General features: G+C 38.4%; 1 protein-coding gene and 1 pseudogene across 2 annotated transcripts; both read right to left on the bottom strand.

Moving 5' to 3' along the window:
- The window catches only part of LOC121774283, a 94260-nt pseudogene extending 83705 nt beyond the window's left edge, over positions 1–10555 (bottom strand).
- Positions 10556–12103: 1548 nt separating this feature from the next.
- On the bottom strand, positions 12104–16324 carry LOC121773693 (ABC transporter G family member 1-like). 2 transcript variants are annotated; one of them, XM_042170597.1, is made up of 8 exons: positions 15901–16324; positions 15728–15807; positions 14924–15388; positions 14760–14846; positions 14568–14678; positions 13453–13647; positions 13116–13202; positions 12104–12856 (listed from the first exon to the last, which is right to left on the bottom strand). In XM_042170597.1, exons 1-8 carry the CDS (start codon positions 16157–16159, stop codon positions 12194–12196), a joined length of 1947 nt encoding a protein of 648 aa, XP_042026531.1. In that variant the 5' UTR covers positions 16160–16324; the 3' UTR covers positions 12104–12193. The 2 variants fall into 2 exon arrangements, with proteins under 2 accessions (XP_042026531.1, XP_042026532.1); XM_042170598.1 differs by having other exon boundaries at positions 12104–12841; positions 15901–16322.
- Between the last annotated feature and the right edge of the window lie 8560 nt (positions 16325–24884).

The raw sequence follows: 24884 nt of genomic DNA, 5'->3' as shown, positions 1-24884 counted from the left end.
TGAATACAAACAGGTTACTTGCGAGTCAAACTAAAGTCTGAATAGGCGGGGGTACCGTCCTTTGGGGAGACTCTTAGAAGGAATTTCATTGGGAATCCAAGTAAGTACTACTGATTATAATCATCGGTTCTAGTTATGTGACACTCCTTTGTCTGTTCTTGTGGAGCTCTGACACGATAAACACGTTCTAGGAAACCATACATTCCAAGATGGGGTTTCTCATGCTATTAAACTGATAACCGTAGCTGGAGGTCATACTTTCATATCGTTCTCGATAACTTAGAACACTGATTCTTTTAAAACATTGCATTCTCCTTCGTGCTTCATAGCACGCTATAAGTATCGTTTCTGGGTCACGTAGCCACTTGGGCCTGTTACGCCAGCTTAGATCACTTTACTAGATTGCAGGTACGATCTCTTTTCGTGTAGGGATGTATCTCCCGAACAGGCTTGAAAGTACACTATTTTCGTTATGACTTGGTCTTTATAAAGACATTGAGACCTTCTTGGTTTATCGTCTAGTATACATATATATATATATATATACGTATACTATCTGTGTGCTCAAAGGAATGGACTTCCTTTAATTGTTGAATAGTACTTTCTGGTTCGTCGTTTCTTTCTCATATTTCCTTGGAATTAGAAGCTTACCCAAACTGGTGGGTGTTAGTTGGTCTCGTCGCCCTAGAAGGAGGTAACAAATTCTCGTTCTGCTAGTACTTGGTCGCATGTGTCTCACCTAAAGTACTTTTCTAAAGCACTCTAGGTTCGCATACATGGGCCCACATGACAGCTATACATTTCTGTCAAGCTCTTTGATAAATATCACAGATACATTAAGCATATCTTATGCAAAGTATTTGCTATCACGTTGCATCACGCAAACATTTTGAATACACATTTTCGTTCCCATGTAGGGTTGTGAAAATTCTTTTCTTTTCCTGAAAATCTAGAAATTTTTCATTTTCCTTCTCGAAACGGAAAAATATTTTCTTTCTTTGAAATTCTCTTTTCTGGACGAGCGGGCGTCGACCCCTGTTTCTGGTGCAGTTGGTCGTGTCGAGCTTAGGTGTTGGGATCTTGTACTTATCATTATGTTCACTTCCTAGCCTAGTACTATTGTTCTGGACTAAGGCTTAGAAGGAAGATTCTTGGGTCAGAGCGAAAGAAAAGGTGCTCTGGTACCACTCTGTCACGACCACATCTTCCTAGTCAAAGAAAGTGTAGCTATATCGCGACTAAATGTTACTGAAACTGTCCCAACTCATCATAAGATGCTTAAAGCAAGGGAAACATTGTCTGAAATGTGTTGAGGGTACAATCATACTGAATCAGAGTAGTTGTGGGACAATTGTCTTTGCTAAAAGCAAGTTCTAAATTTGCGCAACGGAAGAGTACCAAGACAGATGTAATATGTACGAAGACATACTACACCATCTACCTTCCTACTTACTTATTCTTCTGTCCCAACACCTCCTCAGCCTTGACAACAATCAACCTGCACATTAAGGAAAACAATATGCAGGGCTGAGTACTTGATGCACTCAGTGGGCTCATGCCGAAAAATTTTTCTCTTTTAGTTGTCATCCAATCTGAGTGAACGCGGGGTTTTTCAGAAAATAAGTCCCAGTCACTAAAACTGTTATTTCTTTCTGAAAATAGACTGCAGTCTTTTAAACTTCTGATGATATACCATATCTCAATGCGTGAATCGGGAATGTGGCCACATTCCATGATCATTGGGCCAGCCAACCTGGCGCTAGCTCACTACCCCTGGACCAGCCAACCTGGCGCTAGCTCACGGTCCTTATGTGTACACTAGTCCTAGTAGGATTTACTGACCTACTGGAACCCGAATTCGATTTAACTGGTTGGCATAGCCAACAGATAGGCAATCATAAAACAAAACATGGCATGACAACATATTCAATTAATCATGTTTTCACATAAAACACGCTTTAAAAGAAACAAAAGAAAGCCCACCTCGTCTGCTTAACTCTTTCAAACGGGCGCTTCCTGAACTGGGATTACGCGCCATGCGACGACGTTCCTTTTCAAAAATAAAATTCTTAAATTAGGCTTTAAGTAATTATTTATCTTGCATGTATGCATGCCTAAGCGTGTGCTTATTATTTTATTTATTTCTTTCTAAATTTAGAAATCTTAATTCTGTAATTAAATCGGCGATTTAATTTATTCGGAATCTGGCCGAACTGTGCGGGTATACTAAATTCCCGGATTATCTTAAGTATTTAAAAATACTTTCAGTGACTAATGGAGTTTCTCATCTATTTATTTACTGGGTACTATTTCCGCACGGCTTAATAAATTTTCCTTTCTTCCGTGGCTTAGGGGAATCAAATTCCATGGATTAAATTCTGTTATGGGCGGTGGCCCAAATAATTAAACGTGGCCCAAATATTTAATTTAGGGGTCCTTAAATTTTCGGCCCAGCTTAAAAATGTGCAGCGGCCCAAATCTAAATTTCCCTTCCTTTTTTTTTCTCTTTTCTTTTCCTTCTGAGGCCCAACTAAAAAGACCCAAATAGCAACTAAAATTCTGACCCAGAATACTCCCCCAAACCGTCACTTTCCTTTTCTCCCATCTTCTTCACTTTTCCAAAATTCAATTTCAGAGCTCAAATTAGAAATGGTGAAACCCTAGCTCATCCGCCCCTTTCACTCTCGGTGACGGCGCTGACTCGCCGTTCACCGTCGCCCCATGCTGGCGCCGCGGCTGGTCGCTGTCTATTTTGCCGAGTCGGCGTTATAGGCAGAGGAGGGCGTCGCCTTCTCGGGAATCACCGCCATCATCGCCGTCTCCCTTTCTTCGGCGCGTTTCGCCGTCGGTCAATGGTCCAGCAGCGGCGCTGCTGCTTTTCGTTTCTGATCTTTCGCTGCCAGAGAAGAAGTAGAGGCATCGCCTCATTTTCTCCCTCCGTCGCGACAGTCCACCGTCGGTGCTCCGTTGGCGACGTTGCAGGGGCTGTAATCGGTTGCTGCTCGTCCTTTAATCCGACGGGACAACACCACCGTCGCCTCTGTCTCTACTGCAGCGTCGTCGCCGGGCAGCACCTCCTCTGTTCCGGTGGAGCTCCTTCCTTCTCTGTCTCCCTCTCGGATGTAGCTAAGTTCTAACTCCCTCTTAGTTCTTATGGTAGATTTGCTATGTTCAATCGATTTTGTGTTGTAGTTTGGGTTAGGGCTCTACTACAGATCTAGGTTCAACTTGTCATTCATCGCGTTATTTGTGATTCTATGCGGCCTCTTATAGGAAGCGATCCTTTGAATTGGTGTTCATAAATGTTCATGCTTCAGGGAGCTTATATGTCTCACTTGATAAGGCTATTGTGTTTGCTCGTTAATGTTATGTGATTACTGTGCCTGAGTTCTGACTATGGCATCCTAGTGTGCTTGTGTTCACCCTTGGTGTGAGGTTTCTACTACGTGATGGTATGACATTCAAAGTGAGCTAGAAACTAAGTGAGCTTACCTTCTCTGCACAATATTATGCTGAACTCTACCTCTAGCCTCGACTCTCTTCACTCTCTAATCTGCTAGCTAACTGAGGGAGCAATGTTGTGGGGCGATAGAGTGTAACTGAGGGAATCAGCATATGTATTTATATTCATAGCTTGTAACTGAAAGCTGCAAAAGCTTGTTGCTTGGCTGACAAAAGGGGTCTTAACTGTGTTAAACTGACTTAAACTGACTGATATCCCTGCAACTTGCAGGCTGTGTATCTGTGGGATACGGTTTCCCACGGTTCTGGTTGCTGCAGTATGTAGCCTCTTTAACCACTTTCTTCCCTTGTAACAAAGCAACATGGTACACTAATCATTTATGGGGTTTGTCTCCTGCGGCAGGTGCACAACTGAATGGCATGGTTTGTAAGCCATATTCTCGGCAAGGGCAGCTGTGTGGTGGAGGTACGAGCTGCCAATTGCAGTCTCACATGGAGTCTGTCACTGCCAGATGGTATTGACTGGCCTTATTCTTCTTTTAGCCAAGCCCTTCATCCCTTTTCTTTGTGAAAGGTAAGGTTTCCTTTCCCTCTTTGGTGCAAGTTGTTTACTCTCCTTCTTCTATGCATTTTTTCTTTGTCTAACGGTTTACCTTTGGCAGGGACCGAGGCTGACTTCTCTTCGTGTAGCCTCTCTCGTTCGGCCCAGCGGACCCTCGAAAATCTGGGTTGAGAAACCCGTGTTGAAGAGACCGAAGTTAATAGTTCTATGTTGTAATATGATAGTGTTTCATATTGTAACATGTAGGAAAAGTCTACGTATAGTTAACGCTTTTCTTTCTCCTTTATTTTCATCGTCAAGCATTTGTAAATTTAGATTTAACTGGAAATTCCAATTATTGTGTTTCAAGAAATCAACGAATACTCTTTCGTTCTCATTCTCTTAAATTTCTAGTATTTATTTCATAAATCTCGAGAAATTAGATCTCGGCTATTACAGCGGCCAAACATTCTGGTGGTGCGACTTTCGGCAGCAGGGAACACGTCTGCAACAAAAAATTCTACGTCCTGATTGGCGCGGACGACGAGGATGATGTTGAGGAGCCCGATCCTGATTATGCAACCGATGAAGAGGGAGAAAATATTGCTTTCTTGGACGACGTCTCCTGCATTCATGTCATCGGCCCAAAACTGCGCCCCCGTTCTCTATGCCTGCATGGCCTGATTCACGATTCTCGGGTGTCCGTACTGATTGATGGTGGCAGTACACATAACTTCTTCAATCCCACCATCGCTGAACAGCTAAGTCTTCCGATCCACGCTATTACTCATTTCCGTGATTTTGTCGGTAACGACGCATTATGGCGTTGCAAATATGCCTGTTTGAAAACTCCTATCTCTCTACACGGAAACATGTTCGACATAGATTGTTTATTCTGCAGGTCGAAGATGTCATATTGGGTGTTCAATGGCTTCAGGACCTGGGCAAGGTCTCTATTGATTTTCGGGATTTGACAATGGAGTTTAAATGGGAGGATAGAGTGATACTCCTTGAAGGGGACGAGGCACCGCCAAAACGGATCTCTTATAACATTCTATTTTCTCTTATTGGCCAAGATCATGACTGTGATCTGTTTGAGCTGCTCCAGACTCCCCCTGACTCCGCCCCGGCATCAACCATCAGCGACCAGCACCACTCGGAGCCGCGAATCGCTTCGCTCCTAGAATCCTTCGGCTCTGTTTTCTCGGTGCCGACAACACTGCCCCCACCCCGCGAGTGGGACCACAAGATTCACTTACCCGAGGGGACGCGGTCGGTGAACTTACACCCTTATAGGTATCCTTATTTTCAGAAAGCTAAGATTGAGCGCCAGGTGAAAGAGATGCTTCAGCAGGGCGTCATACATCCAAGTACTAGTCCTTTCCCGTCGCCCGTCTTGCTGGTGCGTAAGAAGGACGGTTCTTTTCGCTTTTGTGTCGATTATCGAGCTTTAAACGCAGCCACTACCCCGGATCATTTCCCGATCCCTACAGCTGACGAGTTATTTGACGAGCTTCACAGTGCGCGGGTCTTCTCTAAGCTCGACTTGCGCTCAGGATACCACCAAATCCGTATGCATATTGCGGACATCCACAAGACCGCGTTCCGCAAGCACGATGGTCATTTTGAATTTTTGGTGATGTCGCTTGGCTTGACCAACGCCCCCTCGACATTTCAGGCTGCTATGAATAGTATATTCCGTCAGTTTTTGCAAAAATTTGTGATTGTCTTCTTCGATGATATCTTGGTGTATAGCACCTCTATGGATGCCCACACGGCACACTCGGAACATGTCCTACAGATTTTATCCACCAATCGCTTCTTCATCAAACAATCCAAGTGCTCGTTTGGTGTGAATACTATTAACTACCTGGGTCATATAATTTCTGCAGGTGAGCTTCGGGCCGATCCGGCAAAAATAGAAGCCATGACTACGTGGCCGACGCCAACGACAGTGAAGCAGTTACGAGGTTTCTTAATCCTTACCGGCTATTATCGCCGCTTTGTTCAGAACTATAGTATCATTGCGGCCCCTCTCACTGACTTATTAAAGAAGGAGGATTTTAATTGGAAGCTTTTCGGCCCTCAAGGCGGTGATGACCAGCGCCCCTGTGCTGCACCTGCCAGATTTCACCACCCCTTTTATTGTTGAAATCGATGCATTCGATTTCGGCGTCGGGGCGGTTCTCCTCCAAAACAGCCACCCATTGGCGTTTTTTAGCAAGAAATTGGGACCAAGACGTTGCGTAGCGTCAACCTATCACAAAGAGTTGTACGCGATTGTCGAGGTAGTTCAGAAATGGCGGCAATACTTGCTAGGCCGGGAGTTTGTAATTCGGGGTGCCAACGGAGTTTGATGGACTTGCTGTCACAGATTGTTCAAACTCCCGATCAATAGTTTTACATTCGGAAGCAGATGGGTTTCAAATTTAGAATTGAGTACAAGTCAGGAGCCTCGAACCGGGTAGCAGATGCTCTGTCTCGTCGCGACCAGGACCCGATGCCGAGCGATTCTAATATGTTGACTCTGTTTACTCGACCGTTTCCAGCAGTTTTGGAGACAATCAGAGCCGAGAACTCCCAACTCGACGATATCCTCCAGTTGCACGCCGCAGTGGCAGCCGACACTGCTCCCCCACAAATTACAGTGGTCGACGGTGTCCTGTTCTTTAAACGCCGTTGGTATATCAGCCGGGAATCTTCGGTCCGCCAAGACGTTATGGCAGAGTGTCACGGCACTAAGTCTGCAGGCCATCCGGGCGAGAAGCGCACATTCGCGCGTGTAGTAAGTTCATTTTATTGGCCGGGAATGCGAGCGAATGTGCGGAAGTATGTGGAGACTTGCGCGGTTTGTCAGGTTACTTAGTATGTGACGGACCGCCCTTCGGGCCTTATTCAACCTCTGCCAATTCTTGATTTCGTTTAGGCAGCCGCGTCAATGGATTTCATCGTGGGGCAGCCGCCTTCTCATGGGTACACTGCGATTATGGTGGTCGTCGATCAACTATCAAAGTACGCCCACTTCAGTGCACTCCCAACCGGGTTTGATGCCCCGAGAGTTGCAAAGCTCTTAGTTGACACAGTGGTAAAGTTACATGGGTTTCCCGATAAACTGTTATCGGATCGTGACACCATCTTCATGAGCGATTTTTGGAAGGAACTCCTGACAATGAGCGGCACTAAACTGCAATTTACAAAGGCGTATGACCCTCAGACGGACGTCCAATCCGAGGTGACGAATCGTGCTCTCGAACAATATCTTCGTGCCTTTACTTTGAACAGCCAAGAAAATGGATCGAATTTTTGCCGTGGGCCGAATTGGCCATGAATTGTAGCGTGAATGTGAGTATTGGGATGTCTCCCTTCCGGGCTCTCTATGGGAGGGATCCGCCTAATATTTTCGGCATACCAGCGGGACCGGCGAAAAACGCAGAGGTGCGCCCGAATCTGGGCGAGAGAACTGCTCTTCTCCAGGAGCTGAAATAAAATTTGGCTAGGGCTCAGTCGCGTATGGCGGAATTCGTAAACAGGCACCGGCAACATGTGGAGTATTGTGTTGGAGATAAGGTGTTGCTTCGTTTACAGCCGTTCGGCCAAGCTTAGCAGGCGTTACTATGGCCCTTTCTTCATTGCCGAGCGCATTGGCAAGTTGGCATATCGCTTACAATTACCCTTGGAGAGTCGTATCCATGACGTGTTCCATGTGTCTTTACTCAAGCCTCTTGTTCCACCATTATCAGACACCGTGCATCGCCAGCTACCAACGGACTTCAACAACAGCAAGCCAGTCGACAGCCCAGTCAGAGCGTCGACGGAGAGGACCGTCCTTGTCGACGGTTTACCATAGTCTCAATGGTTGACGCACTGGTCGTCAGATCCGTCAACACCAACTTGGGAGCCAAAGGAGGTTCTGCTGCGCCATTTTCCTACTCTCCACCTTGAGGACAAGGTTGATTCTAACGAAGGGGAAGTTGATAGGGACTCAACCAGCAGACCCGAGGAAGCAGCAGACAAGGAGCAGGAACCAGCAACGAGAGGAAGGAACGATTGACCCCAGCACAAGCCAAGAAAAAGAGGCCGAAGAGGAACGCACCGCGGCCGGCGAAGTATAGGGACTTCACGTCCATTAGCATTAGAAGTTTCCTTATTTAAGTTATTTTTACTATATTAGTTTTCCTTATTTATTTGAACAATTGCTTAGATTAGTTATTTAAATCTTTTCGGGATTCTTTCCCGAATCGTAAGTCGAATCAAGCAGGGTCCGAACTCTATATATAAAGAGTTCATTAGAGAGTCAAAATCATCGAGAATTAAGGAATAAAATCTTTTTCTCGAAACCCTAGTTTCAAACCCTTGTTCACGCAAGGGCTGCTATTTTTCGTTCATCACAAACACTATCAGTGCTCTGTTCAATTGATAGACCCCCAAGGTTTATCATTCACATATAAAAGTGGTATAAAGTAAATGGTTCATTAAATCATGAACGATCAAAAATAACGAAATGACTCTTTAAATGACGCTGAGAGAGTATTTACTAAGGAGACATTTATGTTGTCTTTTATCGGAGTGAAGTAATTTAAAAGTTATTATTAGTTCTAAGTTCTTACTGAAGTGCGAAATGGCATCATTCTGTGCCACGTACGCCTTGCGAACCAAGGACTGCTTTTAGAGTAGCTTTTAAAATTAATTTAAAGGTTAATTTGGCCATATATATAGAACTCAACGACGATGCCAGCATTAAATTTGGCATAATTAGCTAAGTAAATAGTTTAATGCTAGTGACTGTCAAATGTGATGTTCTATATATGGCTAAATCGGCTGATGCTATTTCCTTAAAAGACAAATTTCACGTGATTAGCAAAAATTAAATACAACATCATAACATATACTATTGGCGGCGGATGCTATTTCCTTAAAAGACAAATTTCACATGATTAGCTAAAATTAAATACAACATTATAACATATACTATTGGAAACTTAATAACTATCAAAGATAAATTTATTTTGTTTTTTTGTCCGAGTGAACTAATTTAAACTTAGTACTCCTATTATGTAGTAATTCTTACTGAAGTGCCAAATGGCAGCCGCTGTTTGCGGCCGTTGATGAGGATGTCTCCCTTTTGTCTGGTGTTGAAATGGAGTCTCTCTGTATTAATAATCCAAACATTAAATGGAAGCATTTTAATATATTAAGCAAGATTTATAATATATATACATAGGTGAACCTGCTAATGCATCGAGGAGGGTGGACTTGCCGCAGCCGGAGGGGCCCATGATGGCTAGGACCTCGGCCGGCTGGACATAGTTGGTGAGTCCGCGGAGGATGGATCGCCGCTTGCCCGCCTTATCTGGCACCGTCACCCATAGGTCCTGCCAAGTTAAGTGAATGCCGGCACTTCCCATTTCTTATTTTTTATTTTGGACTTGGTATATGTATATAGAGAATGTGTTATATAAGCTGTACTGGGAGAATGATATTGTATTAATTGTATATTATGTTAAAGAGATATCAGCCTTTATAGAGAGGATGAAGAAGTGAGCAAGAAATACAGAATATACACCTAGTAATATACACATTCTAAAAGGATGAAGAAGTGAGCAAGAAATACAGAATATATACCTAGTAATATACACATTCTAAAAGGATAGAAATCCCTCGATATCCTCCTATTATTAATTCATGATTCTAGCATATTCTAACAAAATGTAGTAGGAGTATATGATAAGGGGTTTTCCCTTATCGTGATGCCGGAAACGGGAAGTAAGAATCCCGGGAGGAAGAATCCCGTCGACTGCTCGGAAAATTAGATTTTGGATACTTGAAAGCAATAAAATAACAGGTAGGCGAAAATTGATATTCATTCCCTGAAAAAGTGAAATCAGACGGCTAATTATAATGTTTCCAAATAAACCTAATTCAAAAAGGAAACAAATTAAGATAATTAACATATTTCAAAAAAAAGAAACTAATTAAAATAATAAGATGAACAACTAACTAATTTCTTAACGGGAGACAAACTCCCCGAATTTGTTGGGCAGACGAGTTCGAGGTTTAGGCCGAGACTCCTTGGTCGCAGACGGTGCGGGTCTCCCTCTGTCGACCGTGTCATAATTGAGTCGTTTCTCACTGCTCTCTGGCGCCTCCTCCACCTCGTGTGCCTGCTCTGGCACGATGGGCACGACGGTCGGGGTTGTACTCGTATCAGTATATAGCAAATAACTATGATTGATAGTAAGAAATAAATATGGTCGCCCGTTGGGTAATACTCCCTCATTCCCAACTAAGTTGTGACATTTCTTTTTTTGATAAAAAACAAAACATTCAATCATTGTTACTATTCTATCATCTATGTTACTCTTTTTTTTATCTTTCCTACTTTATTCATTTCTCCTACTTTTTAATATAATTTCTTAATCTATGTGTCCAAAAATATTTAGGACAGATAGAATACTAAAAGTCAAGAATATGTACTTTTGGGAGGATGGAATTGCTAGTAAAACTGTATTTCTCACTAGTGTGAACATGATGCTGTGGTTCCATTGCACTCATTTCTAGAAAATAGTTCATTTTTAGCATTTTAATATGACAAATAAAAGGTTTAGTTTCTTTTAGACACTATCTTACAAGTATTACTAAATATATCAATTTATCTATCACTATTCATCAATTCGTGTATATACAGTATACTTACTAATCTTTACTAATATTACTCTCAACATAACCACAACGCTGATGAGGTGGATGTTCTGGTGCTATTGTAGGGTGGGTGTCAATTGGGTTAGTCTGGATTTCGGGCCAACCCTATTCGGATTATGGTCTAATCGAGTAGAAATTTTATCGAGTAGAAATTTTATCGAGTAGAAATTTTACTATCCTTAAAAAAAACTCTTACTACTTTATCAACTTTTTCTCTTATCTCTCCTACTTTACTCACATTATCTCGTACTCTCTTTTTTTTATGAGTAAATGCCTTTAAATTTAAAGGCCGTGCCAGGAGGGCTTGAATCGATTGACCAACTCGCACACACATTATCTCATACTTTCTTTGATAGATGGATGGAGTATATTTTAGTGAAACTTGTACTTTTTTATTATTCATATATGCATTTGATTAGAAACTGTGCATTTTGATATTCATATATAATTGAGTTTTTTCCTTATAAACACACAAACTTTTAATATTTTTTTGGTCCTTTTTCTAGTATTTTATCTATTGAATCTAATTACATGATCTTTACATTTTCAGATTTTTCATCAAATATAATATTTCTTTCACATTGAAGATGACTTGTGTGTCAAAAATGTCAACGTGGCAAACACGAAATTGTTTACTAAGTTTATCGTGCCGTGGAAACCATGTTTTTAAAATATGAAACTGACCTTTACTGGAAAAAATAAAACGGTACTTTGTTTTTAAAATATGATATTGACCTATATATAAGTCATTGATTTTTGTAGCAACTTATAAGTAGACGTGACAATGGTCCCAAAGTCGGTCCAAATTAGTGGCATTGAATATTTGTGGACCATTTATGTGATTGTTGTAAGCCCAAGTGAGAATTAAAGTGATCTAAGTGTTTTATGCGGCCCAATTACCTGAGCTCGCCGATGGCCGCCACGTCAACTTGGCAACTCAGCGCGGACCGTGAGTGAGAGGCGTCCGATCTAGGGTGTGCTTCTTCTGTGAGGTTAAGTGAACCACCTCTTTGTTAGAGTAGCCCTCCACACTTGCTTCTAAAATGAGATATCCGAGAGTTTAGAGATAGGGTGTTTTGTAGGTGAGTTAAATGAAAATTATTATTCCCGCCTTCCGTGAAATGTTGTCCATTTTTGTCATTTTAGGTTCTACGTGAAATGTTGTTCACTTTACTTGTTTCCCATTTTTGGTAAATGGACTTTACTTTCCACCAATTCATTACAATCACATTCTATTATAAAACTAATAAATAAATGTGAGTACTACATTCCATTAACTTTTTCCATTCATTTTTCTACACATTTCTTAAAATCGCTCAATTCCATTGATCATTGATGATTTCAAACAGAAAAATGTTGTCCTTGCTGTCCAGTCAAACATGGACAATTGCAGATAGAGTATGACATTTCAAACAGAAAAAGATAATTCCATTGATATTCAACGCACATTACAATAAAATTGATCATTGATGACTTTTTATTCTTGCGAATCTAATCTTCCACATTAGTGTTTCTCTTTTGTGTGGCTAATCGCGCCAAAATCGCTCTATTCATAGGCTTAATAACCTCCGTCGCCGTTACAATCCCCCAAAACAGCAATCTATAAACCACCACCATCCCAATAACCACACCCAAATCCACCCACTTTGACCGCCCCATTTCCATCTGCCAAACACGCCCTAAAATCTCCTCCCCACTGATCTGCCCGGAATGCCCGTCGGGCAGCACCAGCCCCTCGAACTCATTCTTGTAGAAGCCTTCGTTGGCGTATCTTTGGAATGAGATGTAGTAAACCGGAAACTTCCAGAAGACCTTCGGTATGTCGTTGGGCAGCCGGAAGAAGCCGTCGTTAAGGATCATGATGCCCTGGATTCCGGCCCCGGCAATGATCCCGACGAGGAAGTTGGGCACGATGGTCGCCACCGCCATCATCAGGCTCTCCACCAGCATCATGCAGCTCAGGAGGAGTAGCACGAAATAAGCGAAGTGGCTGGTGTCTCGCTGGAGGCCGACAAGGTAGTACGCCATCGCCCCGGGAATGACCGTTACGAGGAGAAGGTATGGAAAGGAGGAGATGGTGTTTCCTACCATGAATGCCGCCACACTGTAGTGCCCGTTGAGACGCTCGCGTGTGAATATCTGCATAAGCAGCCGCTTGGAACGAACAAATCGGATTTTGATTTTATGAATTTTGTGAAATTAGATATATCAATAGAAATATTTTTTAATTTATTAGAAAATCAAACTAAATATTAATACAAAATAAAACAAACAAAGTTAATCGAGGATGTTACTCGCATAATATGTTTAGATAAAGTATATAACATATCATTTCTCATTTATACTTGCAATAAATTACTTTTTTAAAATAACATGTCATTTTATGATCGGAATGCACCTATGAAGTACTTACTTTCATATCCTCCACGAACGAAGGGAAGCCTCCAATTGCCATAAATGTCATGAAAGATGAAATAAAAACCAACACTGAAGCCCTCGCCTGTCAAAATAATTAGCGTAATTGGAATAAATATATCTGGGTCGCAAACTTAAGATTAATTAAAGAATTAAACAAATTTTTGATCGAAAATGAATAATTTACATACTTTTATTTATAATACTATATCTGTTAATGTTATATATTGTCTTCTAATAGCATGACATTCTATATTCATAGATTAATATTTTGTGTTTATAGAAAATACATATGTAACGTTTAATCAATATCTAACACACATAAATTTAAGTACCTGTATGGAACTGTATGTAGAGCCAATATTATAGAAAACTGTTCCCACGCATAAGCACAAAGCAACATATATTCCAAAACGAAACCAATAATATCCCACGTCACGAAACATGTTCAAACATGATCTTCTTGTTAAAACTGCACATTGACTTATCAATCCAGCTTGTTTCTCTTTTTTCTCCAACCGTCCATTCTTCTGCAACAACAATAAAATGAATATTAAAATTCAATATTTAATGGAAATAATTTATTTGCAATCAATAAAACGCTCTAGCTATATGCATGTTACGCGCTAGATTGCTTAATGTATGTACATACATTCATTTTTAATAATCATGGGAAGGTAGCGGAGGGTGACAAATCGTGCGGATTGAGTGGTTATCGTGTTAATATGATAATGTTCTAACCCAATAAAGTCGACCTGTTAAGAAAATTTTCAACCCGAAAATGAGCCCGAACATAACCCCCGCTAAGCACGTACATATTAATGATACCGTAACACAACACGAACTTATTTACATGATTAAACAAACCTGCTTTATACGGTTGTAATTTGATATTACACAACTAAAACTAGTTTATAAATTTGATTTACATGATAAAAAAACCCTCATATAAATGATTTAAACCTATTTTTCATGAATTTATAGAATAAAATTAAAGTATAGTTTGTTCTTAAAAGGAAATGAAAATGATTTGAATAATATGTAGGAGTATTTCTTTTTTACTGGTTATCTAAACCTATTCCAACACATTATGAACTCAATCAGGAATTACTGGGTTTCTAACATATTAACTTGATAACAATCTAAATCCAATAAATCTTGATCTAAATTCATTAATTTTATTCTCGTTGAAAATTGTCACTAGCTGACTACTTTAACCATAGCTCATTCCAATCAGAGCGCTCAAAAAGTATTTGACAAAGTCATTGTCGATGTATTAAATTAATTCTTAGGTGCATTATCTCTAAGTCTAATCTAATTACTGTCGACAAATATCCTAGTACTTCCCATTTTTCATCCACACACATTGTTTTCGCTCACTTACTACAGAAGGGTTATGTCGGAGAGAGACATGAAAGAGGATTTGTACGTGGCAATTCCACATCAATACCTGTAGTTTTATTTCATCCACAAATTGTTTCACTTCTCTGAATGTATCTGAAGTCTCATAGGCTTTAACCAAAACGTTAATAGCTTCCTTAGCAAACCCTTGTTCGATATCCTAAACATCACAGTAAATAATTCTCCATATTAACAATAAATAATTAATAATGTAAGAAGGACTAATCATGTAAGCGCTCACCAAATCAAAGTCTTGATTAATTGTTCTCAAATAATGATCAGAAGGATTCCTCTTAGGTGGACATATGAATCCATTTGTTTCAAAAAACTGCTTCCACAAAAAAAAGTAAAATAAAATTTGTCACAACATAAAAAAAACATAAATAGGTGAAAATGTTGCCTTACCTGATTTGCTGAAGAAGTGGATCCAAAATAGACAGTCTGGCCACAAGAGAGAAGGCAAAGGTTATGGAAAAGTTCGAAAACCTCAGAACTTGGTTGGTGAATTGATGCAACCACGCTTATCCTCTCGTGCTGGGCGAGTCCAACGATGCGTTTCATTACATGGTACGAGGCGGCGCTGTCAAGGCCGCTCGTGGGCTCATCGAGGAACAGCAGCCTCGGCCTCCGCAGCAGCTCGATGCAGATGCTGACCCTTCTCTTCTGGCCCCCGCTCAGCCCCTTCACATTCCACCCACCGATCCTCGTGTCAATCGCGTCGCTCAGCCCCATCTCTTTGATGGTGGCCTCGGCTCTCTCCCTTTTCTCGGATTCTGGCATGGAATCTGGAAGCTGGAGGAGAGCCGAGTAGTACACGGCTTCCCTCACGGTCAGTGTCGTCACTAGGGCATCGTCCTGGGCAACGTACGCCTTGCGAACCGAGGAAACGTTTAGAGTAAATTAAACTAATGAATTTTATAAATTAATTTAAATGTCAATTTGGCCATATACAACTCTCTCAGGCGACTATGTCAGCATTAAGTAAGTAATTACTACGGCAACCATGCCAAATTTAATGTTGGCATAGTCGCTGAGAGTTCTGTATAGCCAAATCGACCGATGTTACTTGAGCGTCAAATCCACATGCTTAACTAAAACGGTTCTTGGTAAATATAAACTTATTAGTAGTAATTATTAAAGAGATATTTTGTTGTTGTTGTTTTTTGTCAGTGAAGTAATTTAAACGTTATTTTATTATATTATTCTTACTGAAGTTCCAAATGGAAGCCGCTGCTTGCGGCCGTTGACAAGGATGTCTCCCTTCTGTCTAGTGTTGAAATGGAGCCTCTCTGTATCAATAATCCAAACATTTAATCGAAACGAGCATTTTAACCTATATATTAATGCAATATAATATTTATAATATATATACATAGGTGAACCTGCTAATGCATCGAGGAGGGTGGACTTGCCACAGCCGGAGGGGCCCATGATGGCTAGGACCTCGGCCGGCTGGACATAGCCGGTGAGGCCGCGGAGGATGGGTCGCCGCTTGCCGGCCTTATCTGGCACCGTCACCCAGAGGTCCTGCCAAGTTAAGTGAATGCCGGGAGTGGATGAAAGAGATCCTCTTGTGTTTAGAAATGGAATTGGAGATGATGTTTCAAGAGGCCTTGGGCTATTCTCTATAGTAGTTCTCATTTCTTATAAGTATTTTTTATTTTGGAATTGGTATATGTGAACTAAGAGTATAATGGGTTGCGGTTTTAGACCTATATATACACAGATATATGAAGCAAGTGACTGTGCTCGACAGTTGAAGAAATAAATATGGTAGACCATTGTGTAATGGAGAACTTAAAAGTCAAGAATATGTACTAGGATTGAGAAATGCTATTCATATTGCATTTCTCATTGTTGTGAACAGATATCTACTCCGAGTACTACTATCATTTTTAGCATTTAGTATATACACAAAAAATTAGTTGTCTTTTTATTCATAGAGACTGCTATCTTATAACATATTATACTCTATATATCAATTTAACAATATATTATACTCAAAGGAAGAGGTGAGGTGTGATCAATTACTAACTTTCTTAAGTAGCTAACTTTGCTATCTCACCAACGCAGACATTAATATGTCAACACATAATTTTATTGTCATTTCAATATATTGTGTTGGCATTTTAAAGTCATCCTGTTGACGTTTTTAATACAGTGCATTAATGAGTTAACAGAGTTAGCAATTTAAAAAGTTAGAAATACATTATACTCAATATGTCAATTTATTTAAATATCATTTTAGGTCCGTGATTCATCAATTTATATACTCAAAATACATTTATTTATTATTACTAACATTATCTCTAAAAGCACTCACAACACTGTTGCTTTTGGGACAAGGCATGTGTTTCGATGCAATTGCAGGGGCTGGGGTGCAACGGTCGTGGCTCATAATATATTTATTTATTATTACTAACATTACCTCTAACTAAAAGCACTCGCAAGTTAATGATGTTGCTTTTGTGGCAAGGCAGGTGTTCCAATGCGATTGCAGGGGCTGCGGTGCGACGGTTGCGGTGAAGCTGTAGACCTTTTTCAATTTTATTTTGTATTTTCTTTAGATTTTTCATTCACTCTCATTGTGTCTTTTTTTCTTATATGCATTTAACAAGAATTTGTATATTTTGATATTCGTAATTGAATTATTTACCATTTCCTCTGTTCCGCAGCAGTGGAAGCATTTCTTTTCGACACGAAATTTAATAAAAATTGTGTTAAATGAATTAAGCAGAAAAATACTAATAAAGTAAGAAATGAAAAGGATAGTCATATGAAGAAATAATAAAGTAAAACATAATAAAGTAAAAGAGAAAATAAAGTAAAAGAGAATAAATGTGTTGATTTTTGCTAGAAAATTATTATTCCACTATTGCATAACAGAGGGGGTATTAAATACACGGACTTTTAACATTTTTGGATTCTTTTAATCTTTTTCATGAACTTTATCTTCCAAATTTAAATACATGTACTTTACATCTTCTGATTTTTCCTCCAAATTCAAGATGACTTGTCCGTCGAAAATGTTAATGTGGCAAAAACGACAATCATTAAAGTAATGTCATTTTGAATAGGAAAAGGGTAATTGGTATGTAAACACACAAACTTTTTTAAAAAAAATTCCTCCCAATAATTTTGAAATTTTCTAGAATTTTCTCAAACTTTCGAGATTTTATGGTTTTTTCCCAATATATAGTAGATGTTTCCTAAATGCACAATATCTCATAAATCTATGTGTCTCAAAGCGATACAAAAATATTAATTTGATTGGATTCATTCAGCGAGAAAAACTCAAAGTTCATACATTTAAATTTAAAAAAATGTAAGCTTAGGTGAAAATTCATATGTCAAAAGTTCATATAACTACAAGTAAATAACACAAAAATTGTTTTGCCAGTTTTTGACATAGAGATGATAATATATCCACATTAATTTTAATTTGATCGAAATCTTTTGTTGAAGGAGAAATTAGAAATCTCAAACTTATGTATTTTATTTAAAAAAGTAAAATTTGAGAAAAAATAAAAAAAAATGTTGAAAGTTCTTTTATTTACATATATATATATAGAGTTGTGATCTATGTCGAACAAATTTTAAAGACCGAACTAGAGACCAAATCTCATCTACCAATTTTATAATCTTGTGGTCATATTAATTCATCTACAAGAGTGCGCCATCTGCCTGGTGGAATTTTGGAGCATCGACGTCCTCCGCCTGCTGCCACGTGTTCTACCGCGAGTGCATCGACCTCTGGCTCGAGTCCTACAAGACATGCCTGGTCTGTCACCGCGACCTCAACTCACCTCTGCAGTCGCCGAGGGTGTCGGTCAACGAGGAGGACGAGGGTACCCGCCAACAGTGGCGGACGCAGGAAATATTAATAGTAGGGGCTTAATCATATACTCCTTTCATTTACTAAAAATAGAAATTCTGAAAACGGCATGAGTTTTAATGCAAAATCGGTAAAGTAAAAAAAATGAAAAAAAAAAAAAAAAATGATAAAATATGATAGAGGAGGAGAAAAATATAGGGAAATTAGTGTTAGTGGATTGTGTGTCCATTTTCTAAAATGAAAAGTTTCTATTTTTAATAAATGGTTTTTAAATGAAAGAATTTTTATTTCTAGTAAATTGATGGAGTATAGTTTTATTATATTATACTCCTTTGTTCCAAGGTAATTGTATCGTATTCTTTTTTTTTATTATCTCAAAGTAGTTAAGTCATTTACTTTTTTGGCAAAAAATTTATCTTCTCTTATACTTTATTCTTTTTTCATCTCTCTTATTTTATTTCATCTCTTACTTTACTCTTTCCACTTTTAACATTTAACACATCAATTTCTTAAGTATCGTGTCTAAAAAAATGCTTCACCTGTCTTGAGTCGGGCTCATATTATATACTAGTATATATGAAAAAGTAATACTTGTATCGTAAAAAATCATATACACTAGTCCAACCCATCATAAATTTAAAATAGCTAAAGGAATTAAAGGAAGTGATGTGAAAGAACTTGGAAAAGTAGAAAAAATCTTTGTTATGCATTTTAGCTACTCGTATATTTGAAATAAGTTTAACCATTTATGCAACATAGCAAAAGGAATTAAGGAAGTTTTCATTGGTCAAAATTTATAACTCAGGATAAATTTCATAATCAATTTTATTTTATAAGAGAACATTAATTGGAGCTCAAAACGGTACAGTACTTTTAAATGTGACTTTCAATACCTAATATAGTAATATTATATCACTAACTTCTTCCCCAAAGTTTCGTCAGCCATTTTCTTCTTTCATTATCTTTTGCAAATTTTCGATCCTCAAAATTTGTCCAGCCCCTTCACATCATTCAATTCCAGCAATTTAGTCTGCAATTATATTGGCTTTGGAAGGGCTTAAAACTGTTATCATTAATTTTCAAAAAATTTATAAATAGAAAAGGATGAAAAAAAATCTTGTTGGGGAGGGCGTAAGCCCTTCCATCCCTCCACCTGTGTCCGCCAAGACTTAGACAGCTGCAGCGTCACCATCACAGAGGAAGACGAGGAGCGGTGGAATCAGGAGACGGAGACGGAGAGAGAGAAGTTCTCGATATCGCACTCGGCGGGACACTCAATAAAGAGGAATAGGGAAGGGGAGGAACAGTATACGCTGATTTTTCCGGATGAGGTGAAGTCGAGCATCACTAGTAGGCATAATTCGAGCAAGAGTTGGACGAGTTTCGGTGATTTTAAACATAACAATAATAAGAGTGCTGACAATCACGTTAAGCGGTAGTAATGAACTATATTTGATAAATAATGAACCAAATGAATGTTAGTAATGAAGTAAATATGACATTTTGTTGAAATACAATGTGTATTAAATGTCAAGCAGTAGTAATGAACTTATTATTTCATTCAACCATTCTATTACTTAATTCCATTAGTTTATTACTTCATTCCATTAGTTTGTTACTTCATAATGTGTTATGACAAAATTATCTCTCAGTTGAAGTAAATTCGGTACATAATGAATGTGAAAAATAACACAACATCAGCTCATCTAATCCATCAAAAACAAGATCTAATGGTCCTAATTTGGTCTCTAGTTCGGCATTAAGAAGTGGATTTGTGAATAATGGGACTTTATAGTTGTGATCAATGTCGAACTAATATTAAAGACCAAACTAGAGACCAAATTTGGGCCATTAAGATCTACTTTTTTTTATGAGATGCATTGTTGGGTAAATTATTTCAGTCTTCATTACAAGCCCCTTTTACTTCATTGTATTAGGTTTATTACTTCATTCTGGTACGTAATGCCTTGAAACTACAGTATGTTTTTACTTACTTCCAGTAGGTTTTGAAATGATTCAACACATGTTTCATTCGAATTCATTGAACTGGATTTTAACTTTATTCACTTTTTAAAATGCAATTTATACAGTAGGTTTATTACTTCATTTAGAAACGTTATTACTTCATTGGAAAAAGTTTTTTATTTCATTTCAGTAGGACTTTAAATGCTTCTACACATACTTCATTCAAATAGTTTATTACATCATTCAATTAGGCTATCATTCCATTTTTTTTCAGCGTCGTGGCGGCGGTGATAGACATTGTAGAGAGAAAGAACGGTACGCGACGGCAAAACCGTCTTTACGTACTGGAATGAAGTAATAATCTTATTGGAATGAAGTAAAAACCTACTAGAATAGAGTAATATATTCTGGAATGAAGTTAAATCTTCGTAATATGTTAGTATGACTTATTTGCCCTGAGATGAATTAAAATAGGCTCGTGATGAAGACAAAAATAATTTATAAATTTGTGCATCTCATCCATAAAAAACTAGATCTAAAAACCCTAATTTGGTATGGTTTTGCGGTTCGGCAATAAGGAGTAGATTTGCTATAATGGGACTATATATATATATATATATATATATATATATATATATATATATATATGGGAGCATTAAGCTCCTATTGCCCTCTTAGAGTTAAGTTCCAACATAAACTCAACCATTAGATTAAAGGTGTGGACGGTCCAGATGATGATTAAATAACTGACCCTGTGTTACATTATTAGTGGTAATTTGTACATTATGAGGGTATAAGAGTAAAATTGCATTGGATGACACACGTTTCAAAACGGAAGGTGCGATAATTAAGCGGGATTTTCATAGACCTTCCATCTGCTCACACTCTCTCTCACTCCAAACGTCTCATCCCATCAACCCACGATCAAAAATCTTCTCCCCCATTTCAAACCCGCTGAAAATCCTAGCCGCTACTCACTTCGAAGACACACCACCACTGCCGTCGATTTTCACCGTGAAAACCACTAGGGGTGAGAAAAAAAATCAGAAACCGAATATCCGAACCGAACCAAACCGAAATTTTGAAATTCGGTTTGGTTATTTCGGTTTTCAGTTCGGTTCGGTTTTAAAAATAAAAAAATTTCAGTTTTTCGGTTAGATTCGGTTCGGACGAAGAAAAAACTGAAAAACCGAAAAACCGAATTATATATATATTCTATTAATTTAATATATTATATTATATATAATATATATATTCTTTTAGTATATTGTACTATATAATATATATTATATGTATTATTAATTTATATTATATATAAATATTCTATTAGTATATATAAAATAAAATAAAATACACATATATAAATATATATTTATATTATATTTATTTTTTTCAGATTTTTCGGTTTTTTTTTCGTATTTTTTGGTTTTGTTCGGGTTTTTTGGTTTTTTAAGTTCAGTTTTCGGTTTTTCGGTTTCGGTTTTTCGGGTTCGGATCGGTTTGGATTTTGAACTAAATTCGATTTTTCGGTTTTGGTTCGGTTTTGGCAAAAAACCGAACCGAAACCCGAATGCACACCCCTAAAAAGCACCGTCGATCGAAGATTCACAGTTCTAGTGGGATTCCTTCGTCACGCGCTGCTCGATTTGCAGTCGACAACAAGGCGGGTTTCTAAAGTTCCGATTTTTGGTAAGAGACACTTTTGTATCGTCGATTTTCTGCATTAAAACACCACATAGTCGACAATTCACAGTTTTGTGTCAACCAATTTCATGTTTTGCACAAACGTTTGTTCGATATTTTCTGTAAATCATGAATTTGTGTTCATTTATTTTAGGATTCTGACCATTATTGAAGTTTTTAGTTGATTACTGATTTAGATTTGTGTTTTGTTTGATTTTGTTGAGGAAAGCTTACTGATTTTGGATTGTGGTTGACTAACAGTGGTTTGAATCAAGTACTAATCAGTCTTGTACTAAACGATTTCACGATTTTGCACAAACGTTTGGTCGATTTATCTGTAAATCATGAAATGGTGTTCATTTGTTTTATGGTTTTGTCCATTATTGAATTTTTTAGTTGATTACTGTTTTAGATTTGTGTTTTGGTTGATTTTGTTGATGAAATCTTACTGATTTTGGACTGTGGTTGATGGACAGTGGTTTGAATATCTGATATGCAAAGATATGTCGAAGAGAGGGAGACCTTTTAAGAGCCAACCCACCCAAAATGCAGGTGAGTAATGTCTTGGTTTCCTATTTTTGCAGAATTCCATTATTCTGCATAAGTATTCGTCGTTTACTTATACATTTTGGTAGGCAGAGGTGTTCTTTATGTTGGTTTTAAAACGTACATGTATCGTTTTCATAGAACTATCTGTCCAACATGGTTGTGGTGATGTAATTGCTTACTTGATTTTATCTCATTCGTACATTGATTGATTGTTTTTTTGTACCTTATGGATTTAAAGGGATTTCAACATTCCATTACATTTATAAGAGACATTATTTATACCCTCTTATACATTATTCATATAATTCTTGTAATAGAGTCGATGTTGTATTCATTCATATAATTCTTATAATAGAGTGGATGTTGTATTCATTTGTGCATTATTTGCTTGTCGTTGTACATTATTTATTAAGTAGTACGCATTACATTAGATTAATGTGATACATTATTGATACCGTCGGTTTTAATTCTGTACTGATGTCTTATTTTGCACAGCAACGAAGAAGCCTGTTGCATTTGGTATTTGTATTCATAGAGGAGTTGTACATTATTGTAGACAGTTGTGTACATTATTTTTTATTCATCTGTGTATTATTTGCTTGCTTGTGTACATTATTTATCAAGTAGTATGCATTACATCATAATCATGTGATACATTATTGATACCGTCGAATTTAATTCCTTGCTTGTTGGACAGCAGCGAAGCAGCCTAGAGTGGACTTTGAGGAAGTTGTTGATGATGTTATATTTGTAGCAATAGCACAGAAGTTCCGACAGAGATTGGCCGACCAAAAGGCAGAGACGAGTTAAGCACAAGAAGAGGTAGAACAGAGGAAGTCTAGAGGGAAGAAAGTCGACCATCTGTACTGCCGATGGATCCCAACGGAGTTTCTGAATTGTTTAAAAAGGCTAACTCCTAGGTAGATAGAAGTCGTTCATGAACTGGGTTTCGGAGCTATACTCAGTTTCAATATAAAGGAGATTCCCGGATACCTAGCGTATTGGGTTCTCACCAAATTTAATCTTGCTCGGTGGCAGATTCCATTGCCTGGGGGTGAGGACCTAAACCTGGACGAGGAGGACGTACATCTTTCATTTGGCTTTCCAAGAGGTTCGACACCCATTCATCGCCCCTCCGAAAAACAAACCAACTTTGTATATAATGACTACGCTGCATAAAGATGTAATAAGGGACGGTTCAAAATGACCCCTGGAGATGTTGGGAAGATGATGATGGAGGATGTTGATGGGGTCCAGATTTCAAGCAACTCTTCATGTTTATGTTGGAGAATGTCGTTATAGAGACTTCGGCCAATGACAATTGCAAGCCAAAGATTCTGCATATCACCGATGATGTGGATGAGATTAGGAACATGAATTGGTGTGGGTACTTGTTATCAGTTCTTGAAGTCATGTATCCCAATTGGACCCTAGGCCTAAGTGTGTCTTTCACTGGGCCTATCCACTTCTTATTGGTGAGTGAAATAATAAATGCATTATATGACAATTTACATACATTACTTACATGGCACAATATGCAATAATGTGTAGCTGTTGTTAATGCATTATACATACAATTTGGTACATTATTAGTCAGTAATTGCTTCATTATCTATTCTGCCAATCTTGTTGCAGTCATCAACTATGTTTTATATGGACTTGTTGGTGCATTACTGATTTGCATGAAAAATATTAATATATTTTGGTACATTATTGATATGTTTTCTTAAATTATTTGTTAAGTTTCATAAATTAATGACTTCTTACAATAATCATTATTGTAGTTGAACTGTTACATTATATAGATATAACACATGCATTATAAACATATGAAGTTACATTATTGAACTGTTACATTATATGGCTATATGGTTACATTATTGATCTGTTGCATCGTTGATGCTCCCGTGTTAAAAATACATGATTTAAGTTAGACATGCGTATCTGTTTTGTTGCAAATTTATATGACACAGTTATGTGGTTGTTGTCAGTGCGCATATATGGACCGTGTTGTTCACTGTCGACGGCGAGTAATCCGCACCGTCCCACAATAAAGGGTTGGACTTCTGAGGCGCTTAAGCAAAGGGGGGACGCAGAGGATGACCAATTCGGATTAGGGAGGTTAGAGGGCCGGATTGACAAGGAGAAGTGTCTTCAGGAAGAGGAACAGAGGAGGTTGGAAGGGTCGAACAAGAAAGAAGGAGGAGCACCCAGCATGTATAGGGCTAAGTGAATCAGAGATCGGTTTATCGCTTCGAGCGCGCACATGGCGCAGGAAATTTCAACGTGGGTTGATGATTTTATACGAATACCTGTTGAGTTGCTTGACGATGA

The sequence above is a fragment of the Salvia splendens genome, chromosome 17 (assembly GCF_004379255.2).
Source record: "Salvia splendens isolate huo1 chromosome 17, SspV2, whole genome shotgun sequence".
Lineage (NCBI taxonomy): Eukaryota > Viridiplantae > Streptophyta > Magnoliopsida > Lamiales > Lamiaceae > Salvia > Salvia splendens.
Note: the sequence above shows the minus strand (reverse complement) of the source record. Positions and strands in the feature narration are given on the sequence as shown.